Genomic DNA, 19,333 nt, shown 5'->3' on the forward strand with positions numbered 1-19,333 from the left:
ACGTAATATAACGTCATTTCCATGATGGTTGTATTTCATATAGCTACGACACACCGTTCAGGACCGGTACTGCTGTTGTTTCACGCCAGGCCGAGAAAGGGCGACATGTGTCAAACTCTTCGTTGAAGCTCAAAGGCGGAAGAAATAGAGTTACTTCCGTGTCAACGCACAAACCAGTAACAACATGGCCGCCTCGGAGGAAATAAAACGTCTGGAATATTTATCTTTGGTGTCTAAAGTGTGCACGGAATTAGAAAACCATCTTGGAATAAGCGAAAAGGATCTTGGTACGTTTTGTAATGTTTCGGTGACACTTGATCAGCCTATTTTTGTCAATGTTATGGTTTTCTGAACACCTTTCATCGTTTGGTAGCTGAATTCATCATCAGCCTGGCGGACAAACATCCTACATTTGACGAGTTTAAAGCAGTCCTCACAGAAAATGGAGCAGATTTTACAGTAAATGTCATTTAGATTAATCACTTTTAGTTTTCTGCCAATTACATTATTAATAAGCCATTTTGTGTTTCAGGAAACACTCATCGCTAACTTATTTCGACTTATTCAAACTATGCGAGCGTCAACAAGTTCAGGTAGGCATCTTCTTTACTGTGTGACGTTTACAAACATGAAAACAAATATATATGCCTATAAAATATATATTTTTACTTTGGTCCCAATAGCACAACAACAAGATGTTAGAGGGAAGAGTGAAAAAGAAAAACTACAAGAGAAATATCCTGCTTTATGTCAACCTGATGATGCTGTGTGGACGGTGCGCACTTCACTTAAAAAGTCATTTGGATTTGTTTAAATGTGTGTCGAAACCTGCCGGTAAGCTGCCATTGTTTCTTGACTTGACATCCATCAGATTCATCACTTGAATACAAGTGACGAGCAAGTTGCTGCAGCAGCCATGAAGGAGCTGGAGATGCTCATGCCTCAAAGTGGACACACCTGGTACGTTAAATATTCACTGCACACTTCACTAGGTACACCTATCTAGTACACAGCATCTAAATATTCTACTCACGATGACAACACACTGTCGTTTAATAATAATAATAATAATAATAATAATAATAATAATAATTCATACTCACAAATACAACTTGACTTATTATATACACAGTGTACATCTTCATTCAGATGGACGTTTAATTACTTACATATAACAGTAGTTCAATAGTGTCTAGATAGTAACTACATAGTTTAGTATTCTATGCTGACAGTGGTGTGAAAAAGTGCTTGCCCCCTTCCTGATTTTTTTTGCATGTTTGTCACACTTAAATGTTTCAGATCATCAAACAAATTTAAATATTAGTCAATGACAACACAACTGAACACAAAATGCAGTTTTTAAATGAAACTGTTTTATTAAGGGAGAAGAAAATCCCAAACTACATGGCCCTGTGTGAAAAAGTGATTGCGTCCCCCTCCCCCAGAAAGAAAGTAATTTACATCTATCAGTCTAGAAGAGGTTATAAAGCCATTTTTAAAGCTTAGGGACTCCAGCAAACCACAGTGAGAGCCATTATCCACAAATGGCGAACAGTGGTGAACAGTGGCCGGCCAACCAAAATGACCCCAAGAGAGCAGCATCTCAGAGAGCAGAGAATCTCCGTTGGGAATCTCCATTGGGCATTTCTGTGTGGAGTTTGCATGTTCTCCCCGTGCTTGCGTGGGTTTTCTCTGGGTACTCAGGTTTCCTCCCACATTCCAAAAACATGCATGTTAGGTTAATTGTCCATAGATATGAATGTTGAGTGTGAATGGTTGTTTGTCTACATGTGCCCTGCGATTGGCTGGCGACCAGTCCAGGGTGTACCCCACCTCTCGCTTGAAGTCAGCTATGATAGGCTCCAGCATATCCCCACGACCCTAATGAGGAGACGCGGCATAGAAAATGAATGGCTCTGAAACATTTAAGTGTGACAAATATGCAAATACATAAGAAATCAGGATCACGTTATTTTACATGGCATAGTACAAGTAAGCAATTTATTGCAAACAAGCATTAAAGTGAAATAGGCTGTTCATCAACTCATTAAAAGTTTAAGACCATAGCTCAACATACCCTGAAACCCCCCTAAAATAGAAATAAAATGTTGAAAAAACAAATCACTCATGAGTAGCTGCGCCATTCTTGTTAATCACCTCAGAAATTGGTTTGGGCATGCTTGATGCCAGAGTTTCCAGGAGGCTAGTGGGAATGTTGCTGATGGTGCGCCCTCCACTGTGCCGTGTGGAAAACATCCTAGGTGCGATCTCCTTGCCATGCCAGTAACGTTGGAAGCCATCAGGACCATCGAGGTTCCATTTTTTTCTCATCGGAGAATAAAACTTTTTTCCACCTTTCAGTGTCTCATGTTGGGTTCTCTCGTGCAAATTTTGTGGCGAGGCCTTTGAGGATGCTTTTTTCTTCTCAGAAGATGTCCACAGATGCCGTCTGAGGGTTGTTGGACTGCACTCGGCACCAGTAACAAGCTTCTTTTGGTCCGTGGGTGGTCCCGTGTCTTCACGGACAGCCTAAGGGATCCTCCTGCTCAGGGCCGGTGACATTTTTTGGGGCTTTTTTATTCCATAACCCTCAGGATGTTTGAAGAAGTTTCAAATGGCCAACATCAGCAGCAATGGCGTGCTGCGAGAGGCCTTGCTAATGCAGCTCAACAATCCCACCGTGTTCAAAGAGAGACAGCTTTTTTTTGCCTTCACCATCAAGAGATCATGACAGTGTGAATACCTGACACTAAATCACATTCAGTACACATTTTTACCAAGATTTTGGCTTTTAAAGGCTGTGCTCTTAAACTTTTGATCAGCTGATGAACAGCCAGTTTCTTCTTTAACATTTGTTTGCAATAAGTTGTTTTGACAATTTGTCTCTCTCCCAAAATGCAAAATGTAAATTCTTGCAAGTTTTCAACTGGTCTTTGATTAAGAGTGTATTAAGTAATGTAGTTTATACGTAGTTATGTACACACTATTATGTAGATTAGTAGTGGGTGTGTGTACTATGTAGTGCACACTAGCAAGGGTACATTACATACATTACGTGAATTTTTTTTGGAGATAAAGTATCTGTCTGTTGTAGTACTTCTAAAATATATGGTGCATACACTACTAAAGTATGTAGTTACTTGGTTTTACGTACGCACTACCAAAATACGACTGTGTAGCAGTACTACTTTGTAGGACTGTATGTCCACACAAGTAACCACATACTTGCATACTCCTAAATACATACAGTAGTATTGTTCCATGCACATACAAAGTAACTACATTGTTTAGCACTTTAGCAACTATGTAGTGTGTACCATGTAGTTGCTGAGTTGTACGTACATACTACTAATGATGATTGTGTACTAGTCCTACTTAGTGCATACACTTGATAGTATGTTTGCACTACTGAACTATTACTCTGTAGTAGTACAGCTAACTACTGTATGTAGTGTACGCTTAGTGGTATGCACGATGTAGTTTAGCCACCATGTGCACACTACTACGAAGTGTACACACGAGTTGTGTTTTGTAGTGCTACTTCATGTAGCAGCACTGCTATACTTAGTAGTGCAAAAACCACTAAGTGAGTCAAAGGAGACATTTTGGGTGAGTGTGTAAAGTCAAAGATTGTAAGAAGTGTTTGAGAGGGTACATTGATCTGATATTAGTAGGTAATCACAGAGCAGTAGTGAAAAATCCATCTTTCTAGTACTTTGCTAGTAGAATGATGTTTATTGTAACTGTCAGACAAAATCTGAGGAGGACAAACGTAACCTTACAGTGTGGTCGGAGGACGAGGCGGTGCGGAGAGCGTTCGCAAGCGTGATCGTTCGGGCTCGAGAGAGCGCGACGGAGAAACAAGCGTCAAGCGACACCGGAAACGAGCGTCCCGCTGGAGCGACCGACCGCCGAGCCCGCCCGGAGTTTCAAACCAGCGTCCTCTCCCCGACGTTCCACTGGTGGGCGACGTCTACTGCGGTAAAGTGAGCAGCGTCATGCAGTTTGGATGCTTTGTCCAGCTGGAAGGCGTCAGGTGAGCGAGGACACGTGGGGGTATGACAGCAGAAGGCATGTAGTCATGCGCCCTTCCTGCTTCACTCCGCCGTACATGTTCCTCTTGCTCTGCAGGAAGCGCTGTGAAGGCCTCGTGCACGTCTCGGAGCTGCGAAAGGAAGGACGAGTAGCAGACGTGTCCACCGTTGTCAGCAGAGGACAAAAAGTCAAGGTCAAAGTGCTGTCCTTGAGAGGAAGCAAGGCCAGTCTCAGCATGAAGGTCAGACCTCGGAGGAGAGCGGCAAAACACCTGAGAGAAACATTCACCCCATGGAAACTTTCTGTTTTCCGACCCCCCCAGGATGTTGACCAGAACACTGGGGAGGACCTCAATCCCAACCGGAGGAGGAACATTGAAGTTGAAGACGTCGGTGACGCTGTCATGAGGAACCCTGACTTCCCTGTGGAAGCGCACCTGCTGGAAGCGGAAGAAAACACAAGCGAGCGCAAAAGGATGGCCAAGATAACGGATCTGGAAAAGTGGGAAATAAAGCAGGTAGGTCATGACGACACACCATCTTGTGAGGAACCTTCGCTCTTCATTTGCTCCTCTAGATGATTGCTGCCAACGTGCTCCCCAAGGAGGAGTTCCCTGAGTTTGACGAGGAAACTGGAATCCTTCCTGTCATCGATGACGAAGAAGGTTAGATTTGTTATGTATTTAATTATTTTTACTCCTCTTGTGCAAAGTTTGAGCGTGATGCTGAGTGATCATGTGACCATGCCTCAGACGAGGACGTTGAGATTGACCTGGTGGAGGAGGAGCCCCCCTTCCTGAGAGGACAGACGAAGTGGAGCGCCAGCCTGAGTCCGCTCAAGATTGTAAAGGTTTGGATTATTTTCCTACAGGATCTCTTTATTAGATTGTGTACCTAATCAAGTGTCCACTGTGGTTGATTGACAGCTGCTTTTTTTTTTTTCCATGTGTAGAATCCTGACGGCTCCCTGTCCCAGGCGGCCATGATGCAGAGCGCCCTGGCCAAAGAGAGACGGGAGCTCAAGCAGGCGGCTCGTGCAGCCGAGATGGATGCCATCCCGACCGGCCTCCACAAGAACTGGATCGACCCCATGCCGGACTGTGAGGACGCGGACTTGATGCCTGTAGGACACGCTGGAGGACTTCTGTCTCACCTCCCCTCCTCTCTGCAGATGACGGTCGTCAGATCGCCGCCAACATGCGAGGCATCGGCGCTTTGCCCCTCAACATTCCCGAGTGGAAGAAGTACGCGTTCGGAGGGAATCAAGTGTCCTATGGCAAGAAGACAGAGATGTCCATCTTGCAGCAGAGACACAGTCTTCCTATCTTCAAGCTCAAGGAGCAGCTGGTCCAGGTATGCAACACCATGGTCACATGATCACATGGTCAGGACATACAACTACTAGTGTGTAGTAGTACAACAAAGTAAGTTTGTAGATTTGTATTGTGTATACAGTAGTTTAGTAGTGTATACATACAAAGTACCTTCATACTAGCACATTAGCAGTATGCACTATGTAGTTTATTATTTGTTTTTTTTCCAAGTGCATACTAGGTAGTGAACCTTATCAAGTGTGCACTAGGTAGTGTGCACTATAAAGTATGTAGTAAGTGTACATTATTAAAGTACTTTGTAATATGTACACACTACTCAAGTACTACTGTGTAGTCGTACAACTAAATATCTTTGTAGCTTAATAGTGTGCGTACTTGTAAGTGCATACAGTAGTAGTTTAGTAATGTGTACATACTAAGTAGCTTTGTAGTAGCACTGTAGTAGTATTGACTATGGCGTTTACTATTTGTGTACTTCCAAGTGCGTACTTGGTAGTGAGGCCTACTAACTGTGTACTGAGTAATGTGCACTAAGTAACTAACTAACTTTGTAGTTACTTAGTAATTTACTTAGTGTAGTGTGTACTACTAAGTGCATACAGTATTAGTTTTGTAGTATATACATACTAAGTAGCTTCAAACTAGTACTTTAGCAGTATGCATTATGTAGTTTACTATTTGCGTTTTTTACAAGTATGTACTAGGTAGTGAACCCCACAAAGCGTGTACTAGCTAAGTACACTACTAAGTGTACATTATTAGACGATGTAGTTTCTTAGCAACATGTACTCACTGCTTAACTACGATTACTATGTAGTAGTACAACTACATTTGTAGTTTAGTAGTGTGCGTAATACTAAGTACATACAGCAGTAGTTTAGTCGTGTGTACATACTAAGTGGCTTTTTAGTTGTATGCACTAGGCTAGGGCATATACTATTTGCATACTTCCAAGTGCGCACTAAGTACAGAGCCCAACCAAGTGCATGCAAGGTAGTGTGCACTACCAAGTACGTAGCACACTTCTACGTGTACGTTATTTAACTGTGTTGTTGCCAAACTATTACTGTGGAGTAGTCCTACGTAGTTACTTATGAGAACGTACTTAATTACTTTAGTAGGTGGCGTCGTTACTAGGGGTGGGGGAAGTAGTCAATTCTTAGATGCATCGTGATGCAGACATTGATCATTATTAATGGATTCATAAATCTCAATAGTCGATGCTGACGGAACAAAAAGACGGAAAGCGGAAGTGCTGCCCGGACAGTTTATGGTGGTGCACCTAAGTGTAAGACGCTACCCATAGACATAGATAAACACCGCCATCGAGCGCTGAGCCGTACGTCAACGTCGCTGCGACATTGGATGCGTCAAGGCTGCGCTGTAAATGAATATACAGTAGGTAAATGTACTTAATTTCATAAAGCGCCTTTCTACAAAGAAATTCAAGTTAATTCCTCTTATTTATGCATTCACACACGCACTAATATACTTGGGAAACGGTTAGGCACATTGACTTGTGCTCGTTTACAGCTCATCCTTGACCCATCCAATATGGCGGCGACGTTGATGTATCGCAGCAGTGGACAAAGCCACTCGATGCGGCGTCTATCTATGTCTTTGGATGCTACCAGAATGGCTGAGCGTAAACTCCGACCCGCTGGATTTAAAGCGAGCGTCTGGAAGCACTTTGGCTTTCACGTAGTTGAAGGTAAAGAGCCGGACAAGAGCCTGACAATATGCAAGTTTTGTCATACAAGCTTAAAGTATTTTGCGAACACGACAAATATATACGTTTCCACGCGAACCAGGAAGAAAACCAGCCAGCTGAAGTTGCTGCCAACCAGAGAACCAGCGAACAGGTGATAACTAATTTTCCACCCAACTCGGAAAAGGCGAAACGAATCACAAAGTCAATCACAACTTTTATTACGAAGGATCTGCGGCCCTATTTGGTTGTTGAGAAGCAGGGCTTTCGTGCTTTGTTGCGCACTTTGGAACCCAGATACAACGTCCCATCGCAACGTTATTTCACTGACACTGCAATTGTGAATAAGGGCAGCCTAGTTTTTTTGTTTATTCATAATATGCTGATGTCTGCAAGCATTATTCTTGTATGAGAGCCGCTGGTGCATTTTGTATGAAAGCTGTTTTTGACTTTGCTATACAACAAAAATAGGATTTTGTCAGAGATTCTATGCTCAGGATTTTAGTTTGAATTCAGAACTCAATTATTTATCTGTGAATAATGATGATTTTTAATATTGGTTATTCAGAATATGCTGAAGTTCGTTCATTTTCTACATGCCGCAATGTGACCATTGGTTACATGGTCACATGGTCAGGAAGTAGAACCTTCAGCAGCTCCATGCTCTCCTGCCAGGCCGTCCACGACAACCAGATCCTAATCGTGGTGGGAGAGACCGGCTCCGGGAAGACCACTCAGATCACACAGTACCTGGCGGAGGCGGGTTACTGCGCTCGGGGAAAAATCGGCTGCACTCAGCCTCGCCGCGTGGCCGCCATGTCGGTGGCCAAGAGAGTTTCGGAGGAGTACGGGTGTCGCCTCGGCCAGGAGGTGAGTGGGAACGTCCTTAAAGTGTCCAGCAGGGGGCAGTAGAGATAGTACAAATCAATATCAGGTTGTCAACATCACATTTAGTTGAACTGTTTATTTCAGAATACCTGGAAAGTACTTGTAGATTCTGTATTCATATTTCTAGGTGGGCTACACGATCCGCTTTGAGGACTGCACCAGCACAGAGACACTGATCAAGTACATGACGCACGGAATGCTGCAACGCGAATGTCTCATCGATGCCGACATGAGCCAGTATTCCCTCATCATGCTGGACGAGGCCCACGAGAGAACCATCCACACCGACGTCCTTTTTGGTCTACTCAAGAAGGTATCCTCGCGTGTGCGTGTGTGTGAGCTGTGTGTGTTCTGACATTGCCAGCTCGTCCCACGCCCCTCTAGACAGTCCTGAAGCGCAAGGACATGAAGCTGATCGTGTCCTCGGCCACACTGGACGCCGTCAAGTTCTCCCAGTACTTCTTCGAGGCACCCATCTTCACCATCCCGGGGAGAACGTTCCCGGTGGAGGTCCTCTACGCCAGAGAACCCGAGACGGACTACCTGGACGCCAGCCTCATCACAGTCATGCAGATCCACCTGACAGAACCTCCAGGTCCGGCGTCTTCTCCTCCAAAACCAGTTTCAACTGTCTTTTTTTACCAGCGTTCTTCCCGGCCTCTCCTTCCAGGCGACATCCTGGTCTTCCTGACTGGGCAGGAGGAGATCGACACCGCCTGCGAGATCCTCTACGAGCGCATGAAGACACTGGGCCCTGAAGTTCCCGAGCTCATCATTCTTCCCGTTTATTCTGCGCTGCCCAGCGAGATGCAGACCAGGATCTTTGACCCGGCACCGCTCGGCAGCAGGAAGGTAGGCCATGGACGGTTAATGATGATGTCCTCATCCAACTCAAAAAACCAACACGGTCCTTTTGTTCTCGGCCCACTCGCCAGGTTGTCATAGCGACAAACATTGCAGAGACGTCTTTGACCATTGATGGCATCTACTACGTGGTGGACCCGGGCTTTGTCAAGCAGATCGTTTACAACTCCAAGACGGGCATCGACCAGCTGGTTGTGACGCCCATCTCACAGGTTTGCCAGCTTTAACACGCGCTGGAACATTTAGTGGAAGAATAAGAAGGAAAAAGTTACTCTCTAGCGCAGGGATGGGCAAACTTTTTGACTTGCGGGCTGCATTGGGTTGAAACATTTGGTGGAGGGGCTGTCTATTTATAGGCGGCATCAAACAGAACGACATGCTTGCTCACGGTGCGACGAAACGAAAACACAACATATCCACAGCAAGTTAACGCATCACATAAATTAACTGCTTGATAAACAACAACTAAGCGCGAACCGTAACCTAAAACTGTTATTTCCAAATGCCCCGCAAGGCATGCTGAGTCGTCCAGCTGCAACAACAATATGAAGTATGAACTATAAAACATCAAGAAACATCACTCCTCCTTGTTTACTTCTCTGAGGGTGGTGACAAGGGTGGTTGTACGCCTTTTCAAGAAGGGTGACCAGAGGGTGTGTTCCAGTTACCCTCCTCAGCCTCCTTGGGAAAGTCTATTCCAGAGTGCTGGAGAGAAGGGTACCACCGTTAGTTGAACCTCAATGTGCAATGTGGTTTTCATCACGGTCGCGGAACACTGAACCAGCTCTACACCCTTGCAAGGGTACTGGAGGGTACTTGGGAGTTTGCCCAACCGGTCTACAACTTGGAAAATGCAGTCGCTGTACCGGACTGTCGTGAAGAGAGAGCTGAGCCGGAAGGCAAAGCTCTCAATTTACCAGTCGATCTATGATCCCATAGGTCAGTCGTGACCAAAAGTACGAGATCATGGATACAAGCAGCTGAAATGAGCTTCCTCCGTCGGGTGGCTGGACTCACCGTAAGAGATAGGGTGAGGAGCTCAGTCATCCAGGAGGAGTTCAGATTAGAGCCGCTGCTCCTTCACATGGAGAGGAGCCAGTTGAGGTGGCTCCGCCTTCTAGTCCGGATACCTCCTGGACGCCTCCCAGGTGAGGTCTTCCAGGCATGCCCAGTGGGGAGAAGGCCCCGGGACAGACCTAGGATACTGGAGGGATTATGTCTCACAGCTGGCCTCCTCCCGGTGGAACTGGAAGAGGTGGCTGGAGACCTGGCGGAGTCTGGACTTCCCTACTGAGACTGCTGACCCCGCGACCCGGGCCCAGATAAGATAAAATAATCATGTAATCAAATTATAATTATAAAAATAATAATTATAGTAAATAATAATATGGTAAATAATATTATTTAATTTAATCATTTAAAATTATTACTTTTAATTTTATATGCAGTATATTTTTAAAAAGAATTAAAAAAGAAATCATTATTCCAGTGAGAGAAGTGTTCAACATCATGTGACTGGCGGATGAAGTCTGGTCCGTTTCACGTGTGCTCGCCTTCATTCAGGCTCAAGCCAAGCAGAGGGCGGGCCGAGCCGGAAGAACCGGTCCAGGGAAGTGCTACCGCCTCTACACGGAGCGGGCCTACAGGGATGAGATGTTGACCACCAACGTGCCCGAGATCCAGAGGACCAACCTGGCCAGCACGGTGCTGTCACTGAAGGTATACACACACACACACACATACACAGTGGCATGATGTTGATGGTGTTTGTGTGTCCTCCATCAGGCCATGGGCATCAACGACCTCCTCTCCTTTGACTTCATGGATGCTCCTCCCATGGAGACCTTGATCACAGCCATGGAGCAGCTCTACACTCTTGGAGCATTGGATGACGAGGGCCTGCTCACACGCCTGGGCAGAAGGGTGAGTGGACGCCCTCAAGCAGAAATAACGAAGAATAATAAGATGACTGTTGTTGTGATTTTGTCCACTAGATGGCAGAGTTCCCTCTGGAGCCCATGCTGTGCAAGATGTTAATCATGTCTGTGCATTTGGGCTGCAGTGAGGAGATGCTCACCATCGTGTCCATGCTGTCTGTGCAGAACGTCTTCTACAGGCCAAAGGTTTGCTGCCTTCCCTAAATGGGATGTTTGTACTTTCATTCCATGTTGGCAGAGTTTGTAGTGAACTTTTGTGTTTGCAGGACAAGCAGATCCAAGCTGACCAGAGGAAGGCCAAGTTCTTCCAACCCGAAGGCGACCATCTCACCCTGCTGGCCGTCTATAACTCCTGGAAGAATAACAAGTTCTCCAACCCCTGGTGCTTTGAAAACTTTATCCAGGCTCGCTCGCTGAAGAGAGCGCAGGACATCCGTAAGCAGATGATGAGCATCATGGACAGGTGAGTGTCGCCATCATCTTGTACTTCTTTTCTATGCACTTTTGACGTGAAATCTTTTCAAGGCACAAGTTGGACGTGATGTCCTGTGGCAAGTCAACCATGCGTGTCCAGAAAGCCATCTGCAGCGGGTTCTTCAGGAACGCCGCCAGAAGGCACCCCCAAGACGGCTACCGTACCCTCATCGACCAGCAGGTGGTCTACCTCCACCCCTCCAGCACGCTCTTCAACCGCCAGCCCGAATGGTGAGCCACTCCTTCGCTCCGTCTTGTGACAAAAGCACGTCATACACGCGTGTTCCCTGCGCAGGCTGGTCTACCACGAGCTGGTGCTGACCACCAAGGAGTACATGCGCGAGGTGACCACCATCGACCCGCGTTGGCTAGTGGAGTACGCGCCCGCCTTCTACCGGGTGGCCGACCCCACTCGCCTCAGTCGGCAGAAGCGGCAGCAGAAGCTGGAGCCGCTCTACAACCGCTACGAGGAACCCAACGCCTGGAGGATCTCCAGAGCTTTCAGGCGCCGCTGATGCTGTAAGTGTTTTCTATGTTTGTTTCTATGTTTGTGAAGAAAAGGAACCTCAAGTATAGTTGGGATAAGGAGTAACAAAAATAAAAAAAAAAAATAACATTTCTGAAGGATCACCTGATTCACCTCACCTGGGAATGAGCGAGGATGATGATGATCTTCTTTCTACCACGACATTTAAATTAAGTATGGTGGAATAAAGAAAAAAAATACAGTGGATCCCCACACATTTGCAAATCAGCATTCATGGCCCCACAAAATTTAAGGACTTTTGGTTGGAAAAAAAAAAAAATCTCAGTCCATTTTTTACACGGAATTATTTGGGGTAATTTTAATTTTTTTTTCCTGTTCTGTATAATTCATTTTTTCTTCCAATTTTTTTCAAGATTTTTTTTTAAATGTCTGAAATTCTGACTGCTGATTTTTTTTCCTATTTATTCCATTCCACAGATTTTTTTTCATGTAATTTTTTTTTTCTAGAAAACAATTTTTTTATTAAAAATCTTTACAGTGAACAAAAAAAAAAAAGAATAAAATTGTCCAGTCAGCGTTTGGCAAGATTCAAGGGTTTTTGGTTTAAAATCATTTTTCCACATTATTATTTTTTTGTATTTTGAAATAGTTTTCTCTGAAAGTAGTTTGAGAGTTTTTTCCCCACAGAATTTCATCCCCCATTATTTTTCATTCCGCTGATTTAAAAAGAAAATAAATAAAGAAAATCTCAGAAAATATTTTCCACATATTTTATAAAAATGTTCTGTTTTTGATTCTGCTGAATTTTTAATTTTTTTTTCTAGATTTAAATTTTTTTTTTAAACAAAATTCTCTGAAAATAGGCCATTTTTTCACGTTTTTTATTTTTATTTTTTTTTATTCCATAAAAGTTTTTCCACAGAGTTTTGCACCAATTTTTTTCAGTCTGCAGATTTTTACCCCCCAACAATTAGTTTTCCACAGATTAAAAAAGAAAATTTGATTCTGCTGAAATATGTTTAGATTTTTTAAATTTTACAAAGAGCATTTTAAGAATATTCTCTGAAAATAGTCCAATTTTCCACATGTTTACTTTTAGTCGTAGCAGTACTAGTGGTGGTGGTGGTGTTATGCTAAGAAAGAGGCCGTGTTGTTGTTGGTATAATTGAGGATTTATTAAGCAATCTCGCCTCAGGTGTGACAGGAAGGCTTCTTATGAGATTAATTTAAACAAAATCACCTTAGCTGTATATACAAGTGGGGTGGGGGCGTGTGCAAGAGGTGCATGGAGGCGGGGGTCATGTATGAAGATGTTTGGCAGTACAGCGAGGGGAGGCGAGGGGAGGTGAGGTGGTTGGGGGTGGGGTGGTTCTGGCTTTAGTACATGTACATGTATCCTTTGGAGTAGGTGCCTCTGCGGTGTCCCACCCTCGTCCAGGTGGGACAGCGGCACCGTGTCCTCCTCGTTGACGTAGCGCTCAAACTCCGCCTTCAGGCTGGGCCGCTGATTGTCGGGGAACGCCAGCGAGATGAGCGCCTCGGGCTCGCACACGAACTTGTAGACGTAGCGCTCGCCCGCCACCTGCGGCGAGACACAATTGGAGGGGGCGGTGTTATTGGTGTAGGGCGACAGCGTAGGTGGGACACGAGGGATGAGCGGACGTTTACCTTCTGCATGATTCCCTTCTCGTAGTAGTAGCGCAGCGAGCGGCTCAGCTTGTCGTAGTTCATGGCGGGGCGGTTCTTCTGCATCCCCCACAGGCGAGCCACCTGAGGAGCAACGCAGAAAAATTTCAACCTCCTGCTGTACTGCTCTTTGGCCACCGGGTGGCGCCAGTCTCACATTAAAGGAACCATTTGTATTTCAAGTAAAGCAATATTGTCATGTCATATATGACGTATTATAAATAATAAATACATTAAAATAATAGTAAGTTAAATCAGTTATTAAATTAATATTACATAATGTAGATATATAATATCCATTTTCTTCTGCTTATTCGGGTTGCGGCGTCAGCAGTCTCAGGGAAGCCCAGACTTCCCAGTCCCCGGACACCATTCCCAGGTCAGCTGCGAAACATAATCCCTCCAGCGTGTCCTATGTCCTCCCCGGGGCCTTCTCCCGACTGGGCATGCCTGGAACACCTCACCAGGGTCCAGGAGGCATCCGGACTAGATGCCCGAGCCACCTCAACTGGCTCTTCTCCATGTGGAAGAGCAGCGGCTCTACTCTGAGCTCCTCCCGGATGACCGAGCTCCTCACCGGAACTCTTAGGGTGAGTCCAGCCACCCTACGGAGGAAACTCATTTCAGCTGCTTGTATCTGCGATCTCGTTCTTTCGGTCACGACCCAAAGCTCATGACCATAGGTGAGGGTGGGAACATAGATCGATGGGTAAATTGAGAGCTTTGCCTTCCGGCTCAGCTCTCTCTTCACCACGACGGTCCGGTACAGCGACCGCATTACTGCAGACGCTGTGCCAATCCGCCTGTCGACCTCACGCTCCAACCTTCCCTCACTCGTGAACAAGACCCCGAGATACTTGAACTCCTCCACCTGGTGCAGGACCTCATTCCCAACCAGGAGGGAGCAATCCACCCTTTCCGACTAAGAACCATGGCCCTGGATTTGGAGGTGCTGAGTCTCATCCCAGAAGCTTCACACTCAGATGCAAACCGTCCCAGTAAACGTTGAAGGTCACAGCCCGATGAGGCCATCAGGACAACATCGTTTGCAAATAGCAGAGATGAGATTCTCAGGCCCCCGAACTGGACTCCCTTGACGCCTTGGCTGCACCAGCCAAGACAGTCCCTCAACATCCAGAGCCTTGAGGAATTCGGGGCAAAGCTCGTCCACCCCCTTTGACACTGGGGAGCGTTTTGACTACCCCAGATACCTCTGCCACGGATGGAACTGTCCACGTTCGTGTCCTCTGACTTTGCTTCCTCTATGGAAGGTGTATGTAAGTGGGATTGATAAGGGCCTCAAAGTATTATTAAGTATAGTTATTAATAAGCCCCCACCAGCTCACCGCCTCTCCCTTGCAGCAACTCCAGAGTAGAACAAGGTCCAGCCCCTCTCTAGGAGTTTGGTTCCAGAACCCAAACTGTGGGTCGAGATGAGTCCGACTCTGTCTAGTTGGAATGTCTCAACCTCTCGCATACGTTCGGGCTCCTTCCCCACCAGAGAAGTGACATTCCATGTCCCAAGAACCAGATTTGGCCGCCGAAGAGCAGGTCACCCAGGCGCCCGCCCTCGACCGCCACCCAAAACACATAGCAGCGGACCCTTATGCTTGCCCCCATAGGTGGTGGGTCTAGGGGGGGAAATCCCGTGTGGCTTCTTCAGGCAGGGCCCCACAGGTGAAGGCCCGACCACAAGGCGCTCGCTCGCCTGCGAGATGGCCTGGTCAGATGGCCTGGCTCCAGGGTGAGGCCCCGGTATCCCACGTCTGGGCGAGGTGTGGTCCCTCCCCTTGCGTTTATTCATAGGGTCTTCTGAATCACTCCTGGTCTGGCCCATCACCTAAGACCTGTTTGCCTTGGGAGTCCCTACCAGGGGCATGTAGCCCCAGACAACATACTGTAGCTCCTAGGATCACTCGGGCACGCAAACCCCTCCACCACCATTCACGGTAGATATCTACTATGAACATTTTTATAATTTATGATTTTATATATAGATATCGAATATAAAATAAGAAAATACACGAATATGAAGTTAATAGAACCACGTCAGATGGTGACTCAAGGGGGGTGTGAGTGCCCTTTTAGGCTCCTAATTGCACTTGTAAAACTGGGAGCGCATTCATTTTTAATGACAACATAATGGAGGAGCACAGACCAGGACCCCCTCCCGCCTGAACGGACAGCGCTTGTTAACGACGTTGCTAATTAAGACAATTAGAACGTTTGCAAACGTCATTGACCTGAAATGCATACACATCATCATCATCATCATCTCTCTCTCCTCAGAGAGACGGCGCCACACACCACGTACCTCCTCGGGCTCGATGAGCTTGAACTCCATGCCGCGGCCGGTCCAGGCGATGAAATGCGCGTTACCCGGGTCGTCCAGCAGCGCCACCAGGAACTGCCACAGCTGCAACGAACCGCGCCGCTGGTAAGGCGTGCCCTCGCGGAACACGCCACCGCCACCGCCTTCCTGCTTCACCTCACCTGGGAAAGAGCGAGGATGATGGTGATCATAAGATAACTGAACAAAGTCAACGGAGAGCTGCTCTTTTTCTTTGTTTTCTTTCTTTCACCGTAAGTCTGTACTAATTTATAAACAGATGAGAATAAAGGTAAAATGACTTTTTCTTTTCTTTGTTTTCTTTCTACCACAACAGATATGTTTAAAGTACGGTGGAATTACAAATATTCATTCATTAAAAATATAAAACACTAATACAGTGGATGTGGTCAAAAAAAAAAAAAAAAAAAATATAGGACATTTTTTTCCATTCCACTGTATTTTTTTTATTTTTTTTAATTCCTCAGAACTGCATTACTTTTTAGTTTTTACTCCAAAACAATTTTATAAAAAAAAAAATTCTATGAACATTTTTTCAGTGGATTTTTGTTTTTCATTTTTTTTCCCTGTAATTTTGTTTTTTTTTTGTTTTGTAATTTTTTTTCCAAGAAATTATCTGAAAAGTAATTTTTTCTGTTTTTCAATTCCCCAGAATTTTAATTTCATTTTTTTTGAGAAAACTTTTATATTCAAAAATAAAAAGCATTTTATTTTTTTCACTTGAAAAATAAGAGTTTTTCCATGAAATAAAAATCTCTTTTCTATCCTGCAGAATGCAAAAAATAATACTAATTTTCACTTTTTTGTAGAAAAAAAACCCATTAAAAATATATATATATTTTTGAAATAGGCCATTATTTCACCAGAATTTTTTTATTTTTATTTTCCATTTCGCAAATTTTTTTATTTAATTTTTCCATTTTTTTCCAGAAAAATTTCATACACTCTGTAATAATTTAAAAATAGATGAGAATAAAGGTAAAAATGACCTTTTTTTCTTTGTTTTTTTTCTACTACAAGAGAAAAAGTGGTACATATCACTACTTTTACTGTTTGTGTGTGTGTGTGTGTGTGTACGTATGTATTTATTAGTATTCAGACACCGTCAGTGCGTGGTGTAAATATGTACATATATATATATATAAATCTATCTTTTTTTTTGTGGATGCTTGTATTACATGCTGCTATGAAACCTGAATAAAGGCGCATCATAAACACGTCAGTGACTGATTATGTCAAACATGAGAAGTTTCGGTACGATGTGAGAACTTTCAGTGGTGGCGACCTGAGGCTCCATGAGTGACAGCATTGCTTTGATGGGTAAAATGTTCCACGTGAGACCAAACTGTGTTCTGGTGAGAGCGTCTACGATGCTACCACGTCTACCATGTGTTGTAATCATCATCACACATGTATCGTCTTTCTACTCACCTTCAAACTTCTCTGGAACCACGCGGGAGTCGTTTTCAAACAGGTAACCTGGATAGAGCAGAGGAAGATTGCATCACAACTGTGACATATACACACACACACACGTATGTTTTCAATCCACGCCGACTCACGAGACGAGACCATGCACGATATTGGAGGACAAGATGAGATGTTAGTGATGTCACAGAGCAATGCAGGTGCCTTTAGAAATGTTTCTTGTCCCACAACAAGATGTATTGAGAGCAAATGCAGCCCAGCACTGCTGTACGTATGAGGTGTGTTGTGATGGCCACAGTAGCATTATTCATGATCAAGACACCCACTTCACCCTTTATGTTCCATTACTTGCCCACCAGTACGCCTGACTTACATTCCTGCCACTACGTCTGTGTAGGCTCTCAGTCGTACAGGAGTTGTCCATCGAGGAAAAGGCTTCTTGAGACGTCATCTGTACTTCTGTGTAGAAGGTGTCGGACGTTTCGCTCCTCATCCGAAGAGCTTCGTCAGCAAACTAATAAGTGCTGGTAGCTTAGGCCTTAAATACAGTAAGAGTGGGCGGAATTGGTGTGCCAACACCCTCCTCCTATTGGTTCGTTACACTAAGCCTGGGCGGAGCAGTGGTATAATCCTATCCTGTTATTCACACCTACGATAAAAGGGAAGTGTCGCTCCCTGAATTGGGTATGAACGACTCTGATACTGGCTTGTTAGCATCTATTGTTCTGGCTCGGCCCTGCCTTCACCTCATTTGCAAGACTAAGAGCTGTGGGTTTTGGTCTCAGTAACCTGCTGAACACAGGGTCCAAATTAAACCTCAAACCACCATTCCGATTCAATGATGGGTTCTGTTGTTTGACAAAAATAGCTTCCTTTACTCCTCTTTCAAACCATCTGTTTTCTTTGGCCAAAATCTTAACCTCGCTGTCCTGAAAAGAGTGATTGGTAGCTTTCAGGTGTAGATGTACTGCTGATTGAGGACCACTAGCATTGTCCCTGCGATGTTGATAAAGCCTTTTTTGGAGCATTTGCTGAGTTTCCCCAATGTAGTGCTCTTTGCATTCCTCATCTTTACAGTGGATGGAATAGACCACATTGCTCTGTTTCTGGTTTGGAGCCTTGTCTTTAGGATGCACCAATTTTTGTCTCAGGGTATTTACTGGTTTGAAATAGGTAGGAATTTTGTGTTGCCATAAGATCCTCTGGAGTTTTTCGGAGACCCCCGCTACATAAGGGACTACCACTCCTCTCCTTTTTGCTTCTGTGGGCTTTTGGGTTTCTTTCCCTACTCTCTTCTTTTGACATTTGTTAAAAGCCCACCGTGGGTACCCACAGGTTGAGAGCGCTCTCTGGACATGTTGTGTCTCCTTTTTCTTTCCCTCAGCACTAGTTGGTATTTGTTCCGCTCTATGTTGGAGGGTCCTAATAACCCCTAGTTTATGTTGTAGTGGATGGTTTGATTCAAAAAGCAGGTATTGGTCAGTGTGTGTGGCCTTTCTAAAGACCTCTGTAAGTAGCTGTCTGTCCTTTCCTATAATTACCTTGCAGTCTAAGAAGGCTAGTTGGTTTTCTTTAGTGTCCTCGCGAGTAAATTTGATATTGGTGTCCACCGCATTGATGTGATCTGTGAAAGACTGAATTTCTTGTTTTTTGATTATGACAAAGGTGTCATCCACGTATCTAAACCAGTGCCTTGGTTTTGTCCCTGAGAAGGATGTGAGAGCCTGTTTCTCCATCTCTTCCATGTACAGATTCGCCACTATGGGTGAGACTGGTGAGCCCATAGCACAACCATGAATTTGTCTGTAGAATTTCCCTCTAAACTGAAGGCCTAAGCTACCAGCACTTATTAGTTTGCTGACGAAGCTCTTCGGATGAGGAGCGAAACGTCCGACACCTTCTACACAGAAGTACAGATGACGTCTCAAGAAGCCTTTTCCTCGATTCCTGCCACTAGCTTGGAGCATTTAAAAGTAACTTCCACTGGGTTAAAGCTGGCGCCGAGCCAAATGTAAAGGAGCGTAAATAGAAGCGCCAGGTGATGAAGTCCCATCATCTACGTGTCGCCATCGGACAAATCTTAAGTACGTTTGATGAAATGTAGACTTGGTAGAGCTTCTGCTTGGATGTGAACGCGGCGCCA

General features: G+C 44.9%; 2 protein-coding genes across 2 annotated transcripts; one reads left to right on the top strand and one right to left on the bottom strand.

Annotated features, from left to right (window-relative positions):
• Positions 1 to 168: 168 nt before the first annotated feature.
• LOC129167931 (ATP-dependent RNA helicase DHX8-like) lies at positions 169 to 16,186 on the top strand. The gene is made up of 24 exons (XM_054752633.1): positions 169 to 287; positions 374 to 459; positions 533 to 593; positions 684 to 775; positions 872 to 960; positions 3,785 to 4,036; positions 4,132 to 4,276; positions 4,358 to 4,552; positions 4,612 to 4,699; positions 4,787 to 4,884; positions 4,987 to 5,134; positions 5,206 to 5,387; positions 7,752 to 7,946; positions 8,092 to 8,277; positions 8,349 to 8,559; positions 8,635 to 8,816; positions 8,900 to 9,040; positions 10,392 to 10,547; positions 10,614 to 10,751; positions 10,823 to 10,951; positions 11,032 to 11,228; positions 11,291 to 11,470; positions 11,535 to 11,758; positions 15,702 to 16,186. Exons 1-23 carry the CDS (start codon positions 185 to 187, stop codon positions 11,752 to 11,754), a joined length of 3,474 nt encoding a protein of 1,157 aa, XP_054608608.1. The 5' UTR covers positions 169 to 184; the 3' UTR covers positions 11,755 to 11,758; positions 15,702 to 16,186.
• Positions 12,877 to 17,337, bottom strand: LOC129195051 (ETS translocation variant 4-like). Its single transcript, XM_054800759.1, has 5 exons — positions 17,325 to 17,337; positions 17,194 to 17,241; positions 15,727 to 15,905; positions 13,395 to 13,496; positions 12,877 to 13,308 (listed from the first exon to the last, which is right to left on the bottom strand). The coding sequence occupies exons 1-5, from the start codon at positions 17,335 to 17,337 to the stop codon at positions 12,940 to 12,942; spliced, it is 711 nt and encodes a 236-aa protein (XP_054656734.1). The 3' UTR covers positions 12,877 to 12,939.
• Positions 17,338 to 19,333: the final 1,996 nt, after the last annotated feature.

This window comes from Dunckerocampus dactyliophorus, chromosome 15 (genome assembly GCF_027744805.1).
Source record: "Dunckerocampus dactyliophorus isolate RoL2022-P2 chromosome 15, RoL_Ddac_1.1, whole genome shotgun sequence".
In the NCBI taxonomy this organism is placed as follows: Eukaryota; Metazoa; Chordata; class Actinopteri; order Syngnathiformes; family Syngnathidae; genus Dunckerocampus; species Dunckerocampus dactyliophorus.